The sequence below is a fragment of the Chiloscyllium plagiosum genome, chromosome 11 (assembly GCF_004010195.1).
Source record: "Chiloscyllium plagiosum isolate BGI_BamShark_2017 chromosome 11, ASM401019v2, whole genome shotgun sequence".
Classification (NCBI taxonomy): Eukaryota; Metazoa; Chordata; class Chondrichthyes; order Orectolobiformes; family Hemiscylliidae; genus Chiloscyllium; species Chiloscyllium plagiosum.
The window spans coordinates 77,167,051-77,185,877 of record NC_057720.1 but is presented as its reverse complement, the minus strand read 5'-3'; the positions used below and the strand labels follow the sequence as shown (position 1 = coordinate 77,185,877).

General features: G+C 42.8%; 2 protein-coding genes across 3 annotated transcripts in view; one reads left to right on the top strand and one right to left on the bottom strand.

The window, feature by feature from the left end:
- Positions 1-10,130, bottom strand: part of mettl13 (methyltransferase 13, eEF1A lysine and N-terminal methyltransferase) — a 29,700-nt gene extending 19,570 nt beyond the window's left edge. Inside the window, exons 1-4 of one of the 2 annotated variants that reach the window (XM_043699878.1) lie at positions 9,661-10,130; positions 5,219-5,379; positions 3,024-3,774; positions 1,150-1,349 (exon numbers count right to left, since the gene is read on the bottom strand). In XM_043699878.1, coding sequence (XP_043555813.1) covers positions 1,150-1,349; positions 3,024-3,774; positions 5,219-5,371 — 1,104 coding nt within the window. In that variant the 5' untranslated portion in view covers positions 5,372-5,379; positions 9,661-10,130. The remainder of the gene's footprint in view (positions 1-1,149; positions 1,350-3,023; positions 3,775-5,218; positions 5,380-9,660) is intronic. The other variant, XM_043699879.1, reaches the window with a different exon arrangement.
- Positions 10,131-10,211: 81 nt separating this feature from the next.
- itpa (inosine triphosphatase (nucleoside triphosphate pyrophosphatase)) overlaps positions 10,212-18,827 on the top strand; it is a 34,262-nt gene continuing 25,646 nt past the window's right edge. The window contains exons 1-4 of the mRNA XM_043699881.1: positions 10,212-10,333; positions 11,965-12,022; positions 12,110-12,174; positions 14,440-14,513. Coding sequence (XP_043555816.1) covers positions 10,271-10,333; positions 11,965-12,022; positions 12,110-12,174; positions 14,440-14,513 — 260 coding nt within the window. The 5' untranslated portion in view covers positions 10,212-10,270. The remainder of the gene's footprint in view (positions 10,334-11,964; positions 12,023-12,109; positions 12,175-14,439; positions 14,514-18,827) is intronic.

Genomic DNA, 18,827 nt, shown 5'->3' with positions numbered 1-18,827 from the left:
GCAATAAAGCAAGGCCCCTTCTGTTTCCTTGGATAGATGTTAAAGATTCCATGACACTATATCAAGGAAATATCCGTTGGTGTCCAACTCAAGGTTTACCATATGTACTCTTGTAAAAGTCTGTTGTGTAAGTATTGACCATAATTTCTCAAATATTAAACTATATTGCAATTATCACTCACCAATACTTCCAATGTATGGGTCACTGAAGCAAAAGACAATGGTACAACACATTTGTTGCCAGAGTTGGTGGGTTTGAGCTATATGGGGAGGCTGAATAGGCTGGGGCTAGTTTCCCTGGAGCTTCCAAGGCTGAGGGGTGACCTTATAGAGCTTTATAAAATCATGAGGAGTATAGATAGGGTAAATAGACAAGGTCTTTTCCGTGGGGTGGGGGAATCCAGAACTAAGGGCATAGGTTTTGGATGAGAGAGGAAAGATATAAAAGGGACCTAAGGGGCAACATTTTCATGGAAAGGGTGATGTGTGTATGGAATGAGCTGCAGAGGAAGTGGTAGAGGCTAGTATAATTACAACATTTATAAGGCATCTGGATGGATATATGAATAGGAAAGGTTTAGAGGGATATGGGCCAAGTGCTGGCAAATGAGTCTTGATTAGGTTAGGATATCTGGTCGGCATGGATGAGTTGGAGCGAAGGGTCTGTTCAGTACTGTACTCTGGCAGACTATGGAAGCAGCTTCAAGACAAGAAACACAGAGGCTCAAGGCCACTGCCAACTATGGATAAGTACTACATATCGGAGGAGCCAGTGACACCTTCACCCTGGGAACGGTGTCAGGGACTATGAAAGAAATATGAAAGATTGTAGGGGTATTGCAACTTGTAAAATTCTTACTGCCCCCAACCTGCACAAGGGGAATAAGCAGATAACGTTTGACCTTCAAAGGCAGACATTTCATATACTATAATGAGTATTTTCATAACATTATGAATCAAACTAAGACAAACCGGTAAAGATGAACACACAAGTCATTGACCATATTTGAAATGATACATATTTGTTCAACCTGCTCCTTCTCACCTGCAGCTAGAGGCCAATGGCAGGATTTCACAATTAACAGGATCCATTTTTTGAAGATCAATCATGGTTGCAGCCCACACACACATGCACAAAAGAGCATTTACCTGTTGATTTGGAGGAAGTCCAGAAGGAGCTAAATCCATCACCTTCCCTGACAGCTCTGACTGAATGGCTTCCATACTCTCGTAGATTTGGTCACGGTGCAACACCACAACCAGCAAACGCCTGAATTCCGCACTTTTGCCCAGCTGCCTCCGGCCCTCGTCAGTTCCGAACATCCATTCGGTCTCCCTGCCCTGTGGAACTACCATCAAACTGCATCAAGTCACTGTGAAAGGTGCTTGGTACTACTTTACCCTTGCCTGTATTGACCTCTCTCTTTCTAGCGCATCCCTCCTCTAGCCAAGTGCAAGACCCAACCAGGCCACAAGTGAACAACTGCATGAAGATGTTCTTCAAGAAAGTACAGTCAATATTTGCCCAGATCACCTACCCTTTCTGACTACGTCATTAACTTACAAAATTGACCATTGAAATTTGGGATCGCGTTTGCTAGTCCCACTAGCGCATTTGGGCTTCCACTATTTCTTATATTCTTAAATGTTCCCTTTCTGCGTTGAGGGCTTAAATGGATTTGCAGGGAACATCAATTTGGTCATTTAAAAAAAAGAGCTGTTGAACTCTTGAAAGACTACCCCTAACCTTCTGAGTGAGATTAATTCTCATTTGCAGTGCAAATACGGCAGTTTCTTGTGACTCCTAAGCAGCCAAAGGCAAGATTTCATTCTTGCTAATTGGAGTGACATAAATCCACCAGTAATTTGTGACAAATTGCAGCACACAGTGTTTTTCTCCCTCGCCAGAAATTGCTTTACTTCTTCTTTTAAATACACACATAGCAATGAGTGCCATGAATCTCCTGTTGCTTTCCCAGCAAATTCGGAGCCTGAATTTTAAAGTCAGCAGCAAGAGCAAGAAAAATGTTCACGAACATCCACATTGTGGGATTTCTACCTTCCCCAGTCGCTGTTTAAATCTGGCATCGGGTCAAGGGGATGCCCTGACACATTTCAATGTGATGCCAACAAGCAGGTAAGCAGCAAATTGGGTCAACTTTTAGATTCAGACACAGCAAACCAGGAAGATGGTAATACTGTGTCTTGGGGTGGCATGGGGGCTCAGTGGTTAGCACTGCTGCCTCATAGCACCGGGGGCCGGGGTTCGATTCCAACCTTGTGACTATCTTTGTGGAGTTTGCACATTCTCCCCGTGTCTGTGTGGATTTCCTCCCATAGTCCAAAGATGTGCAGGTTAGGTGGATTGGCCATGCTAAATTGCCCATAGTATCCAGGGATGTGAAGGCTAGGTGGATTAGCCATGGGGAATGCAGGATTACAGTGATAGGTCAGGGAGGTGGGTCTGGGTGAAGCTCTTCAAAGGGTCAGCATGGACTCGATGTACCGAATGGCTTGCTTCCACGCTGTAGGAATTCTATGAACATTAGAGAATAAATTACTAGACCCACTATATTTAACTTAAATCTTCAGATAGCTAAATGTAATGAGTGGCATGCCATAAGGGCCGGTGCTAGGTCCTCAACTTCTTAGGCTCGGTCGGTTGGACAGCTTGAATGGTTCGAAACAATTACACCACCGAGGGCTTCAATCCCCGTTCTGGCTAAGGTGGATTGAGCACCACAGCAAAATAGGTCAACCCTGACTGTAGGCAGAGAACAGAATGAGTGAAACCGCCACCTTATTTTGTGAATGTGCGTGCTGTCAAAGCCGTCATCAGTTTCAGTGAAGCAACGTTTGGTGGACATTGGCAGTTTTGCCATCATTACCACGACGGAGTCCAGAAGGTACTTCATCATCAAACAACTTATTAGCACAACCCTCACGATTTTACGCCCAGATAACGTTATAGATAGAGATACCCTGTCACATGGTTTTTCCAGCACAACCATGATCACACTCACCTATGAAAATTGCAAAGTGGTTGGTGCGAGGAGATTTCACGGAGGGCAGATCGACAACATGAAAGGTGTAGCGAGGTTTCCCAGATACGCTGTCACAAAGAGTGAGGGCCACGCTCTCTCTGCTGCTGGAGTGCTTGGCCAAGTGGTTTCGGAGTAGTGCATACTGCTGCCTTCCCTTCATCGCTTCCAACAGTCCATCCACACTGTCCATTCGCAGTGGCTTGTCCAGCTCCTCTGCACACATCTCCAGGATCTGGTGGCCAGCTCCAGAAATCTCCTTGAACTTGGTGAAGATGAAGATGAACACGGGCACTGTGAACTGTCTGCTTGCCGTGCCCTGTTCCTCCACGGTGTGTATTCTCACCAGCCAGCCCCGCTGCGCGAAGTGGCCAACAGCTTTCTTTGCGATGTGCTCCTGGGCCAGTGAGATGCACACAAAGCGCCCACCGACCTGCAAGACACGCCCAATCTCTGCAAACATCCTGTCAACATTGCGCAGAGTCTCTTTGCTCTCATCCGTCATGAGGGCGTCCAAGGTCCCCTTGTCCAGTACAACTTGAAACTGCGAGTCACCAAACTCCATCTGCAACATGTCCATCTTCACAAAGACCATCGCCGGTCGGCGGGTGGCATTGCGTTCCTTCATCTGGGCTATGACCACTTCACTTATGTCAATGTTTGTGATCCCCTGGTAACCTACATCATACATCTGCTCACTTAGTTCAGAGTTACCGCAGCCAACAACTAACACCTAAAAGATCAAAAGGTAGAGAGAGGAGAAATACGATTACTTGCTTGAAATAAAATACCTTGTTAATTTTATGATTACTTGTGTAGAAGAAACGTCAGCAGTAGGGAATGGAATACAACATTGTCCACCATCAAATTTGACAACGTTTCAGTCTCAAACAACATATCCACCTGAAACAAGGCCCTCTCAGCTAAGCACCTTCTACATCACAGGAATAAATTCTTCCACTCCCATTCTCTCTCATTATCCAGATCCACCTCCCTACCCCCACCAGCCACACACAGTTCAGTTTAGGATACCTGGTCAGCACAGACAGGTTGGACTGGTCTGTTTCTGTGCTGCATGACTCTAAAACCTCAAAGCCACCTCTCCAGTCGAAAACCTGCAGCATATTCAAATAAAATCAGAATAATCTAAGTGCTGGAAATCTGAAAAAGACAAAGTCATGGAGGAACTCAATAGGTCTGGAGCGAGAAACAAAGTTAACGTAGAGTCCAGCATCACGTCTTTCAAACCATTTTGTTCTGAGGCAAAGGTTTCGGACCTTCTCATAGAATTGACCTTTGGGTCACCACAGTGCGAGTGGTTTTAAAAACAAAGCACTCACTACATTCCTCCATACATTTCATCTTTAAAGAGAAATAGCAGACGAACAAAAGCAAGCATTTGCCAGAGCAGCTGTTATGACCCGAAAACATTCCAAAGCATTTTACAGCAAGGGACCTCCCTCCTGAAGAAGTGCAGTCCCTTTTGCAATGCAGAATGCAAGAGCCAGTTTGCACACGGCAATAGCCCACAAACTGCAATGAGATAGCTGATCAGGTCATCTGTCTTCATGATGTTGGTTAAGGGATAAATATTAGCCAGGACATCCTTTAAAACACTGTGGTATCTCATGTCCATCCAAGACAAAGTCTTTGTCTTACCCAAAAGATGATATCTGATTAACTACTGCTCTAGACTTCACAATCATGATCTGAAGCGGAACTTAACCTATAACTTTTATATGTTTCAGGTTAGTTGATCATTTTTTGTTGGACTGACAGAAAATGCCAAGGGAAAAAAATAACCATTCACAATGACAGCATCCAACAGATGCTTTAATGGTATAACTTGAAACAGAATTGAAGATATAGACAATCGGTGCTCCATTATTGTACAGAGCAGTCACTCGAAAACTAACAATTTCTTTTTCAGATTAAAAAAAAACAGGGTCCTTACTCAAGACTGAAGTAGAAATTGACTGGCTTATTTCTAACAGTGCAAAGTAAAGGCTTGCAGTTCGTTCAACAATTAGGAATTATTTTAACAACACGGTTAAAACAATTCAAAATTTATTTCATTATGGCAGTTAACTTACTCCTAAAAAAAACTGTTACAAAGACCATTCTGCTTTAAGAAATGAAGAACTTTGTCCAAGCCCATTTTAAAAAGTTTCAATTACCTTATCTTTAGGCTTGATATACTTGTGCAGAACAGCACAATGATCCACATAGGTCCCATACCACTCAAAGGCATTGGCACCCCGTTTCTTAAAGAAGGTCTCCCAGTATTCAGCAGAACTGAACTCTTTTGAGCTCTTCGGCAGCAAGTTCATTTTCAAATCTTGGTAAAGATGGAAAATGGCTTGTTAACTGTTACGTTACTGTATTCAGAACCTGAAAAGGGCACAGTCATTCACATCTCAGCAAAGCAATAATATAAGGCAAAACAAACTAAATGTTCAAAGCTGCCAATATAGTGTTTATAAATGAAAGTGCACTGACGTTTTCAGTAAATTCAGAGCTATTTAAAAACATAGCATAGAGACTGCAGATAAACATAAGTTTTTTTCTGAGATGGGCGTCTGGAGAAGTGAGATTTTGGTTATCCTGAGTGGGTTTGAAAATTAACTTCCTCATTGCACCAAGATCATCTAACATAACAAGATTTTGGTGCTTAATTTACTGGATCTCAGCTTCCAAACAAACATACCAGAAAGACTTTTCAACTTAAATGACGAACTCAGACCATCCTCACCTTAAAAAGTCACACAGAAGGGGCAATACCAACACAGTTCTATAAGCTTTTGCAGTATTTCAAAAGGCAAAAGAACAGGTTCCCACTTACAACTGCAAATTATTGAGAGTTGATTCCCCAAGGTATGGGAAGTGCTTAATATTTATATCACCTCACGGGTGAGGTGCTGGAAGATTGGAGGTTGGCTAACGCAGTTAACTATTTAAGAAAGGTGGTAAGGACAAGCCTGGGAACAATAGACCGGTGAGCCTGATATTACTGGTGTGCAAGTTGTTGGAGGGAATCCTGAGGGTCAGGATTTACATGTATTTTGAAAGGTAAGGACTGATCAGGGATAGTCAACATGGCTTTGTGCATGGTAAAGACCGTTCCCTCCGTGACTGCTTCATCAAGTCCACCTCCCTCCAACAACCCACTCTCCCCTTCCAGCACCTTCCCTGCCACCGCAAGAATTGAAAAACCTGCACACACCTCCCCCTTCACCTCAGTCCAAGGCCCCAAAGGAGCTTTCCGCATCCATCAAAGTTTCACCTGCACTTCCACATGTCATTTACTGTATCCGTTGCTCCCAATGCGGTCTCCTCGAAATTGGGGAGACAGGATGCCTACCCGCAGAGCGCTTCAGAGAACATCTCTGGGACACCAACCAACCATACCGCCCTGTGGCCGAACACTTCAACTTCCCCTCCCATTCTGACGAGAACTTGCAGGTCCTGGGCCTGCTCCATCGCCATTCCCTTACCACCCGACGCCTGGAGGAAGAACGCCTCATCTTCCGCCTTGGGACCCTCCAACCCCATGGCATCAATCTTGATTTCACTAATTTCCTCATTTCTCTTCTCCCCACCTTATCCCAGTTCCAACCTTCCAGCTCAGCACCGCCCTCATGACCTGTCCAACCTGCCCATTATTCTTTCCACCTATCCACTCCACCCTCCCCTCCAACCTATCACCATTACCCCACCTCCATCCACCTATCACATTCTCAGCTACCTTTCCCCCAACCCCACCCTCCCATTTATCCCTTCCAACCTCATTCCTAATGAAGGGCCTTTGCCCGAAATGTCGATTTTCCTGCTCCCGAGATGCTGTCTGACCTGCTGTGCTTTTCCAGCACCACACTCTCGATTCTGATCTCCAGCATCTGCAATCCTCACCTTCGCACAGGAAACCGTGTCTGACTAACTTGATAGAGATTTTTTAAAGAACGTGACAAAGAGAATTGATGAAGTCAGAGCAGTGGACATTGTCAATATTGACTTCATAAGGCATTCGACAAAGTTCCTCATGGTAGACTGGTTAGCAAGGTTAGATCACATGGAATACAAGGAGAACTAGCACTTGGATACCAAATTGGCTTGAAGGTAGGAGAAAGAGGGTGTTGTTGGAAGGTTGCTTTTTGGACTGGAGACCTGTGGCCAGTGGTGTGCTGCAAGGATTGGTGCTGGGTCCACTGCTTTTTGTCATTTCCATATATGATTTGGCTATGAACATAGGAGGTATAGTTAGTATGTTTGCAGATTACCCCAAAATTGAAGATGCAGTGAACAGTGAATAAGTTAACTCAGAGTACAATGGAATCTTGATCAGAAGGGCCAATGGGCTGAAATAATTTAATTTAGATAAATGCGAGGTGCTACATTTTGACAAGGCAAATCAGGGCAGGACTTATACATTTAAAGGTAAGGTTCTGGTGTGTGTTGGTGAACAAAGCGACCTTGGAGCACAGGTTCCGAGTTCGTTGAAAGTGAGTCACAGGTAGATAAGATAGTGAATAAGGTGTTTGATACACTTGCCATTGGTTGGTGAGTACATTGAGTTTTGGATGTTGGGACTTCATGTTGCACTGAACGGGACATTTGTCAGGCCAATTTTGGAATACAAGTGATTCTGGTGTCCTTGCTATAGCAAAGATGTGAAATTCGGAAAGGTTTCAGGAAAGATTTACAAGGATATTGCCAGGGTTTGAGGGCTGGAGCTCTCAAGAGAGGCTAAATAGGCTGGCTTTTTTCCCTGGAGTATAGGAGGCTGAGGGGTGATCTTATAGAAGTTTATAAAGTCGTGAAGGGCATGGATAGGGTGAAATAGCCAAGGTTTTTATCCCCAGAGTAGGGGAATCCAATACTAGAGAGCATAATTTTAAGGTGAGAGGGGAATGATTTAAAAAGGGACCTAAGAGGCAATTTTTTCATCCAGACAGTGTATGGAATGAACTGCCAGAGGAAATGATGGTGGCTGGTACAATTACAACATTTAAAAGGCTTTGGGATGGGTATATGAATAGGAAGGGTTCAGAGGGATATGAGCCAAACGGAACTAGATTAATTTAGGATATCAGGTCGGCATTGGCAAGTTGGACGGAAGGATCTGTTTCCATGCTGTACGTCTCTCTAACTATGTAAAAGGTAAAAACAATGACTGCAGATGCTGGAAACCAGATTTTGGATTAGTGGTGCTGGAAGAGCACAGCTGCTCCTCGGATGCTGCCTGAACTGCTGTGCTTTTCCAGCACCACTAATCCAAAGTCTCTATAACTATGGCTCTATAAAGTTGCTCTGCTATAACACGTATTTTGTTAACGCAAAATCACTGCAACAAATTGGGAATATATTTTAAAAGTTCCTGCTTTGGAAACTGTGTGTTGCCTGTAACACGATTACATCACCAACACATTAAGTGCTGTTACTAACGCGCAATTTGTTTATAACACAAGATTGCATAAGAATACAACCATTACGTTATAGGAATATCTGTAACATATTCCACATATGGATTATTTGACATTTAAGTTTTTATTTTGGCAATATCTGGGCAGATGCTGAGTTTTAGATATGCAAATTGAAGAGATTGAGAGGGCTTTCAAATCTGTTGCAGAGTCGAAAGACTGTAGTCTTCTGAATAGGACGATCAATGGTTGCAGTATGTCTATGGTTGTTAGTTTAGTTCTGTCTCAGAGGCAACTGAGAGTTTTCCATTGGGGCAATATTTAACACTCACACCCAGAGGGCAATTGATCTTACTGAGATGTACAGCCACTTTCAGGTAGATCTTAAACCATCTGGGACTATCCGAACAGCCTTGCTGATACTGGTCCAATTTTGAAAGCATCTGTTTCAGATCTCCCATTCACAGTTTCGGTAATATCATCACGAAGCAGTTGCAGGAGTGAGATGAGGTTTCTTGGACACCAGTGCTGAGAAGATCCAAGACTTGACCAGCTCAGTCCTCTACAAACTACAGTACAGTGTTTGACAGCAAAGACCTCAAGTCAAAAGTCATAGTACACCAGGCAGCTGTATATAGTGCCATGTTCTTGCACTGTATTGAGATTTGTATATCAGCAACAACCTCCAGATTCAATGGCCAGGCAGTCCAATAAACATTGGAATTCTTCTTGAAGCCAGATCTCCAAGCACTCAGACCAAACACCTGCAAAATCAACTATGACGGACTGGGCTTGTTGTCCAGGCATTTTCCCTAGTTCAACAAGTGTACTTATACAGGGGTAAGACAAAGCTCAAACGGAGTTAATTTTAACCTAATACTTAATTTTCTTTTAAATTCAAGCCACCATATTAGAATGGTAGCTATGCTGATTGGGAAGTGTTAAGATTAAACAAATGTCAATTTCTCCATGTCACCAATTTTAATTTTCCAAGGCTCTAATTTCACAAGCAATAGTACTGCCACCACATCCATACCTCAAGTTTCAGTCATATTGACTGACAAATTTGAGGCAAAACATGTCCTATATTCAGATGTTTCCCTTTTAAAAATAAACAAACCTTGACGAGCTTTAATATCTAAGGTCATTGGATTCTTTTTTGCACGTAAATCCCATTTGCTATGAAATATTACTTAGCCTACCTTGCTCATCGGTCACCTTCCTCGCACAAAGTGTACAACAGCTCTGCGTGTAAATTAAGTCCTAAAGACCAATAACAAGTCCACTGTTCTTACAATTTGCACAATGTGGCACTCATTTCCTTACAACGAATATAGCACGAACTGGACACGTTAGCTCCTTCTCCAAAGATATCGGTCGGCCTACGGTGAAGTCTTTTCGGTTGCTTCCCTGGTGTTATCGCTGAACTTTATTTTTGTTTTCTTTGCTTTGTGTATGTCAACGCGCGGGAAGGCAAATGCCTTTTTTTTAAAATGGATTAGACAAGAAAAGAAATAAAAAGAGCAGCCAAAAAATATAAAACCTAAAAACTGCTGGAGCAAATCCACTCTCCTGTTAGCGCACCATGTGTTATTACAATTCATCCCATCAGTTTCCGGGTGAACGAGCTGATTTGACCACCCGCTACTCTCCGCCTGCAACCATTGGCTGGTTCATGTCTCCCCGTTCCATTCGGAGCACGTGGGGAGGAGTGTTGCAAAGTCTGAGCCAATCAGAGGCATCTCCCGTCCTCGTCCCCGGAAACGTTAGCCCCTCGCTTTCTCTCTCTGTCTGTCTGTGCTGGAAGTGCTCATGGCTGTAAATACAGGTCGTAGTGTGGTGTTTGTTACCGGTAACGCGAGGAAGCTGGAGGAGGTAGGCCACGGTATAGGATAAGGAAGCGATATTGCCTCTTCTGTTTCCATTCCCTCTCTCTGATGGATTTGTTTTTTGTCGCGGTACCATACTCCCTTCCAGGCTGTCAACTTGTAGCAAGCCTGAACCTTTTCACAGGCTGCAATCTCAGTATTTTGTACCAGAATAGGCTGCATTCTGAGCCCTTCCTTTCCTGTTACTTAGCAATATATAGCTGAGTACACAGAGTGAGGTTTACTTAACATTCTGACTGTAATTAGATTAGATTCCCAACAGTGTCCATACCGACCTTCCGAAGAGTAACCCACCCAGACCCATTTCCCTCTGACTAATGCACCTAACACTATGGGCAATTTAGCATGGTCAATTCACCTGACCTGCACATCTTTGGACTGTGGGAGAAAACTGGAGCATCCCCACACAGACATGTAATCACTTTTAACTCACTCCACACAGACAGTCGCCTGAGGCTGGAATCGAACCTGGGACTCTGGTGCTGTGAGGTAGCAGTGCTAACCACTGAGTCACGGTGCTGCCCAATGTAATTAGGATGTAGTTTTCACGGTTTTTCATGTAATCACTTTAACTCACTCCACCATTTATCTCCCACTTCATTTCTCTTTCCATAGTAGATTTAACTCTGATTTTTGATCCACTGCTCATGCAGTTTCTTCGAGAAATCTTATTAAAAACGAACTGACAATCAAAAAGTTCTGAAGCACAAAAAGCTGGAAAAAAAGGACTGTGAATGCTGGAAATCAGAACCAAAAAAAAAAGCAGAAATTGGTGGGAAAACTCAGGAGGTCTGTCAGTATCTGTTTGTTGTTCTGAAGAAGGGTCACTGGACCCGAAACGTTAACTCTGATTTCTCTCCACAGATGCTGCCAGACCTGCTGAGTTTCTCCACCAATTTCTGTTTTAAGTTCAGAAACGCCTTTTACCTTTGGCTATGTTGCACTCAGAACTTTTTTCGGCGACTGTGCTTTAAGCTGAAGTGGGCACTGGAAAAGGTTTGATTGACTGGGTATGCACCGTGATGCCCTGCTGCAGCAAATTCTAGACTGTTTATGCAGTTCTTACTCATATTTAGTAAGATATGGCAGGTGTCTCTAATCGTCTTTCCTAATGAGGTCAGGGAAAGGGAGCGAAAGTGAAATCCTACTGGGTTGATCTGGTGCCTTGCTTTCCTGTATACTGTATACCCAGCTTCATGACCTCACCTGTTTAATGGCTAAGAACAGTAACATTGCAGGCAAACCATGAAGCGTGCTTCTATACTGAAATTGCAAACCAATGTTTGGGAATTCCAAAAGTTTGACCCTGTGACAATGAAGGAACAGTGATCTATGACCTAGCCAAAATCATGTGAGACGTAGAGGAGGAGCTTGGAGGTAACCCTGTGCTATTACTGTTCTCCTAAATGGTAGTTGCCAAAGGTCTGTGAGGTGTTGTTGAAATCTTGGCATGTGGCTGCAGTACATTTACTGCATAACTGATAGACACACAATATCAGGTACAATGGCCATATAAGTTGATCTCTTATTGTCTTGTCAAGCAAATTAATTAAAACTTTTTTTTAAACCCTTTTGGCGGAAACAGGGATTAAATCTTGCTTTGTCTTTGCAAAACAGGTTGTTCAAATTCTGGGTGACAAGTTTCCTTTCACACTTGTTTCCAAAAAGATTGACTGTAAGTAGTTGACATACTAATTTGCTCTCATCTTAAGACTGATGAACTAGAAAATGAGATTCAAGTTAATTATTATTTCCTCTCCAGTGCCAGAGTATCAGGGTGATCCCGATGAAATCTCTATCAAGAAATGTCAGGAAGCAGCCAGGCAAGTAAGTGTCAGTTACCAAACGTATTATCTGGCCTAGATATGTTAGTAAATGGTCATGTAATTGTCCAAATAAACTGTACTATAGCCTCTGCTCTATCAGTTTGTTACTTGAATATTACTAAATTGATGTTTTAAATACAAAAATGTCATTTATGTAGCAGCTAACACAACCTCACCATATCCCAACATGTTTTCCATCCAATTAGTACTTTTAGTTTATACACCTAACTTGCCAATGATTATATGTAGTGAACGGCATATGCAAATTCAGTAGTCTTTAGGACATTCAATAGCTTTCGTGATCTGTGTCGTGCCATCTGTTAGTCAGATGGGGAAGGTGCTCTGAGATCCACTTAGTGGAAGTGTTATGAAGTTGATAGCGTGTACTTTGAGAGTGAATGTTGTTCTGCACTGACTACTTATGAGCACCTGCCGTATGACTAGCTAGCAGTCTGAGTGTACTGGAAAATTGTAAATATGTAACATTTGGCTGTGAAATGGATACTCGAGTTGGTTGCTGTTTTGACAATGATTCGAATTTAACCAATCAGTTTAAATTATGCCTCAGGATACTAAAACCCAATCGAGTTTGAATTTATTGTTTTGCCAACCTTGGACCAATGACACGATCCAATGTTAGGGGTATAAAAAAGGCAGGCATTTTGAAAGCCAGACAGAGTAACTGCCATCAGGAAAGACCCAAGACATTGAAACACACTCTATCAAAGGTGTCTTTCATATGAAATATATTCGTAGTGAAAGAACAAAGATGACCCAGGGAGATCTTCAGCTGAAAGAAAAATACCAAAGATGATAGCCTCTGTGTGGTTTTGAAATTAAGTTGATGTAATTTTAATAAGTGTTATATTGGAGTAATATATTGTTATAGAGTTGTAGGCAGATAATAAATAATTAAGAGAAAGGGGAGGCTTTGAGTTGTGAATACTTGTTGTTTAATGTTCACTTTTAGAGTTAAAGAATAAGTTGATATTATTTTCTTTAAATAGTGGAATTCGGGAGTTCTCGGTCACTCATATTTTAACACATTACGAGGCGAGGGTGAGCTTTTCCGGGTGTTTGGTTTAATTAGCAGAAGGGTTCACCGCCGTATCGTAACAGAAGTAACCAGTGACTCTGCACCCATGTGAACGTTTACTGGAGATTCACATTTGTTTGCTATTAGTCGAAACCTTCAAAGTGTTTTTATTCAAATTGGATGTCTTCCTTCAGATACCTAGCCAGGAAATTTGTTTATTGGAACAAACTGGCTGATTTTCTGAGAGAACCTAATTCTTTTTAACTGAAAAATGTGTTGCTGGAAAAGCGCAGCAGGTCAGGCAGCATCCAAGGAGCAGGAGAATCGACATTTCGGGCATAAGCCCTTCTTCAGGGCTTTTCCAGCAACACATTTTTCAGCACTGATCTCCAGCATCTGCAGTCCTCACTTTCTCCTAATTCTTTTTAACTCCGTTATATACCATGGTGGGAAGAAATAAGCCAAAGGCTATAACACTGGCAGAAACGATCACAATCGCGATCCATATTGTGCTTGTGAGCTCATTGCAATTCCTCATGTCGCTTTGCAATTGACTAGTGATCCATTTGTGTGTAATTTGGGAATTCTTGTGAAATTGCATTTGCTTTCGATACATTTCACACCAATGACTATTAATTAAATGTTGTCCCTAAAATGTTTTTGCCTTCTTTATCGATGTCAGTTACTGATTCTAGGATGCTGTATCAGAGGCAAGAGCAGCCTTCCGGTGCCTTACTCTAGAAAGTGAAAATCTGTGGGCTATTCAACCGTGGGCTGCATCACAGTCAATTCCCAAATCGTCCACATGCAATGTTTTTCCAACAGGAGTAGCTTATACCAAGTTGAGAACTTGGCTGAAATCACTTAACAAATGGATGTTCTGATCATGCCAACTTGAGCATTAGCGCCCATAATGGACTTTGCTCATGAGTACTTGATTGGCTACAGAAGTGGAAAAAAAAGTCATGATGATTTTGGTAGTGGGCAGTTGCTCAGTTGTGCAAAATAACACTGCTGGGAACGAGAACAGAACCTGAACGTTGGGTTTGTTCACGGCCTATGAGCACTGTCCATGAAACATTATTTCTTGATATTTAACATGCAAGATGTGGGGCAAACTGCTATTGATCTCCAAATTGAACAGTCAACATTCTGCTGTGGATTGTAACAGTAAATTTGACAACAATAAATTTGGAATGTAGTGACATTGAGCAACTTTATTTCTTTTAGATCCAGGGTCCGGTTATAGTAGAAGATACCTGTTTATGTTTCAATGCCCTTGGTGGCCTTCCAGGTCCATATATGTAAGTAGAATAATACTGTATTAGCAGTCACTGCTTTTCGCTTATTTTCTTTCTGGAACAACATTTATCACTTTTTGCATTTGTTGTGTTCTATTTATTAATAAGTCAAAATCACAGAGATCCCAGATTTGATTCCTGATTGCTGCTAAGACAATTAGTCTGAACTGGAGATTAAAACCAAGAGTGTGGTGCTGGAAAAGCACAGCCAGTCAGGCAGCATCCGAGGAGCAGGGAAATCAACGAAGGGCTTTTGCCCGAAACTTTGATTTCCCTACTCCACAGATGCTGTCTGACCAGCTGTGCTTTTCCAGCACCACACTCTCTTGGTTCTAATCTCCAGCATCTGCAGTACTCACTTTCGCCTGAACTGGAGAAATGACAGAGTAGTTGTTACAGTTAGTTTTAATACTTCCTTGGCTAAGTCGCCCATTGTTCCAGTTCAGTATGTGTTGGTTTTTCCGGGGAGGCATGTAACCCAGAAAAAGTGGTTCTTGGTGAGCACAGCATTGACCTTGATATGACAACCTCCATAACTGATCAGTTTAGCAATAGTTGCATGTGAAGATGGAGCTGATGCAACTCTATTCTGGAATCAGTCATTGCTTTTCGGGAGGAAAGGTCCCTGTACTAAGTTACATCATTAACCTCAATCTAGACAGTTTTGAATAGCATCTTTCATGATCTCTGGTTCCCTGAAGTACGATACAAACAAGGAAAGTATTTTAAAAGTGTAGAGATTGTTGTGACATTAGGTAACACAGTGTCCAATTTTCGCACTGCAGAATGCAACCTACTACAGCAGCAATATGGTGATGACCACATATTTCTTCAGCAATGTAGGTTGAAGGCTGAATGCCGTCCAGGACACCAAAGAACTTAGTTACTCTTTGATTGCTGTCATGAAGTCTTTTGAGTTAACCTGAGGTAACACACAGGGCCCTGATTTCCTATCCTGTTTATAAGGCAACCCCTCCGACAGAGCAGCCCTCCATCTATGGCTGTTGAGATTTTATGCTCAGGTCTCTGAAGTGGGATTTGAAATGGCAAATGTGTGACTTTGGAGGATTTTTTTTTTCTTTAAGCACATGCTGAGCCTTTCAAGCCTCTGTTCTAGTCCACATGTGTGACAGTGCCATGTGGTCTGAATTGGAAAGAGTGGGAAGCCTTGTACACAGGTGAATCACACAGACAGTGACTGAACCTCAGACTTGTGCCTGGAAACTGAGATTTGCTTGCACCAGAGAGGGCTAAGCCCACCCTTATTCATTTGGTGGCAGCAAGCTGGAGACCGACTTGCCAGAAACATTTTACTATCTGCAGTTTTTGTTTGTTCTTCTGGGCTTTCAATGAGTGTACAATAATAAATTTACAAGAATATTGCTTGGGCTAGAAGGTTTGAGTTAGCAGGGGAGGCTGGAACTTTTTTCCCTAGAGTGTCAGAGGCTTAGGAGTCACCTGTTTGTGAGAAGATTTGTAGCTCGGGTGCTCGTTGCTGTGGTTCTGTTCGCCGAGCTGGAAGTTTTTGTTGCAAACGTTTCGTCCCCTGTCTAGGTGGCATCCTCAGTGCTTGGGAGCCTCCTGTGAAGCGCTTCTGTGGTGTCTCCTCCGGCATTTATAGTGGCCTGTCCCTGCCGCTTCCCGTTGTCAGTTTCAGCTGTCCGCTGCAGTGGCCGGTATATTGGGTCCAGGTCTATGTGTTTGTTGATGGAGTTTGTGGATGAGTGCCATGCTTCTAGGAACTCCATCAACAAACACATAGACCTGGACCCAATATACCGGCCACTACAGCGGAAGCTGAAACTGACAACCGGAAGCGGCAGGGGGGAATTCCTGGAAGCATGGCATTCATCCACAAACTCCATCAACAAACACATCGACCTTGACCCAATATACCAGCCACTACAGCGGACAGCTGAAACTGACAACCGGAAGCGGCAGGGACAGGCCACTATAAATGCCGGAGGAAACACCACAGAAGCGCTTCACAGGAGGCTCCCAAGCACTGAGGATGTCACCTAGACAGGGGACGAAACATTTGCAACAAAAACTTCCAGCTTGGTGAACAGAACCACAGCAGTTAGGAGTCACCTTTTTAAGAGGTTTATAAAATCGTGTGGGGCACGGATAGGGTGAGTAACTAGGTCTTTTCCCCAGGGTAGGGGAGTCCAGAACTATAAGGGAAAGATTTTCAGGAGACTGAGGGGTGGGGCAATTTTTCACACAGAGGGATGCGTATAGGGAACGAGCTGCCAGAGGAAGTAGTGGAGGCAGAATCAATTACGCCATTCAAAAGACATTTTGGACAGGTACATGAATAGGAAGAGTTTAGAGGTATATGGACCAAATGTAGGTAAATGGAACTAGTTCAGTTTAGGAAACCTGGTCAGCATGGACAAGTTGGACCATGCTGCATAACTTATGGCTCTATAAATATCAAGATTCATTTGGGGAGGGGAATGAAAAAATAAATTGCATTGTCTACCCCACCCTGCTTGCTTTATTAAACAGTCAATTGACTTCCTCTTCAATCATCAGAATAGGTATAATGCAGTATCATTCATAACGTTGGAGTTGTCTCAGGATGGTTGAATGCAAACAGGACACCAGAAGCTATTGGTTGGTGATGCTACTTACTGAATGTGCACACTACTGTACTTCACCACCAGGTGGCAGAAAATGCACATTTCCCAACATAACCTTACCATAGCCTCATTTAACAGGAAATGATTAGATTCCCTACAGTGTGGAAACAGGCCCTAGGGCCCAAGAAGTCCAAACCGACCCTCCGAAGAGTAACCCACTCAGACCCATTTCCCTCCGACTAATGCACCTAACAATATGGGCGATTTAACATGGCCAATTCATCTGACCTGCACATCTTTGTGACTGTGGGAGGAAACCGGAGCACCTGGAGGAAATCCCCACAGACACGGTGAAAATGCGCAAATTTGAGAGAATTTACAGCCAACCATACCAAAAAGACAGATTATTTTGGGAGGGAAGAGGAATGCTCTGCTGCAGTGTATTTGGAAGTGTGTCATGAGTAGAATAAATTATTTTTCTTGCCCTGAACTGAACGTTCTCCTAACGTTAGATGGAGGGAGAAGAGAAACGAGTTCTCAAAAGTAGATGGAGGGAGAAGAGAAACGAGTTCTCAAAAGTCTTATATCTTTCGTAAGACCTTTAATGATAAAGACGCTAAAAGTAGTTAACTGGTGTTCACAAGGTCCTTAAGAGACTGTTGTAACATAAATTGCAATAAAGACAACACTGTTGCATACCATGTTTGAGCTGCTTGAGTAACCGAGAAGAATGAGTTCACTCAAGAGGGTTGCGATAACAATGTTATGTATGAGGTTATCTCTATTTAAATGTGCCTTGGAGGAAGTTTCTCAAAAAACCTAATTAGTATTGAACATGCTTGGCAAGGAACTGGCCCATGCAAAGTCAGGCTCTGGACTGGATTTATCAATTTATTGGTCTTCAGGGCAGCCTTGCCATCTCTGAACTTTGGAAGAATTGGAATCACATTCCAGTGTTGGCTAGCTAGCTTTGTGTAGATATTCAGCCAGCGCAAGGTCAGGCTTGTCCATAGTGTGTAGAAGACTGAGGATTGATTTGACTGAAGTGTTTAAGATGCTTATAACAAAAAAAGGTTGGATAGCAATGAGGGAGAGATATGTCCTCTGATAGGTGAACAGAGGGTTGGGCAATTCAAGACAGAAACCACGAAGCAGTCCTCATTGAGTGCAGAAGAATTTTATAGCTCTGTCCTCCAAAAGGCAGCAGATGCTGGGTCAGCTGAAGCCATTAATCTTAAGTCTATAAATGTACATGGTGATGAGATTGGGTAAATGAAATGAAGATACAAACAATTGTGAATGGAATTACATTCTGATTAAATGGAAAGCAATCTTGAGGGCTAGTTAGTCAACTCTTATTTGCATTTTTCTCCCTATTCATTCGGGGGATCTAAACGTTGCTGTATAGTCAGCATTGATTGTCCATTGGGTGAGCAAGTTTGCGGATGATACGAAAGTCGGAGGAGTTGTTGACAGTGAGGAAGGATGTGGTAGGTTACAACGGGATATAGATAAGCTGCAGAACTGGGCAGAAAGGTGGCAAATGGAGTTCAATGTAGCTAAGTGTGAGGTGATTCACTTTGGTAAGAGTAACAAAAAGATGGGGTACTGGGCTAATGGTCAGATACTTGGTAGTGTGGATGAGCAGAAGGATCTTGGTGTCCATGTACACAGATCTCTGAAAGTTGCCACCCAAGTAAATAGTGCGGTGAAGAAGGCATATGCCGTACTG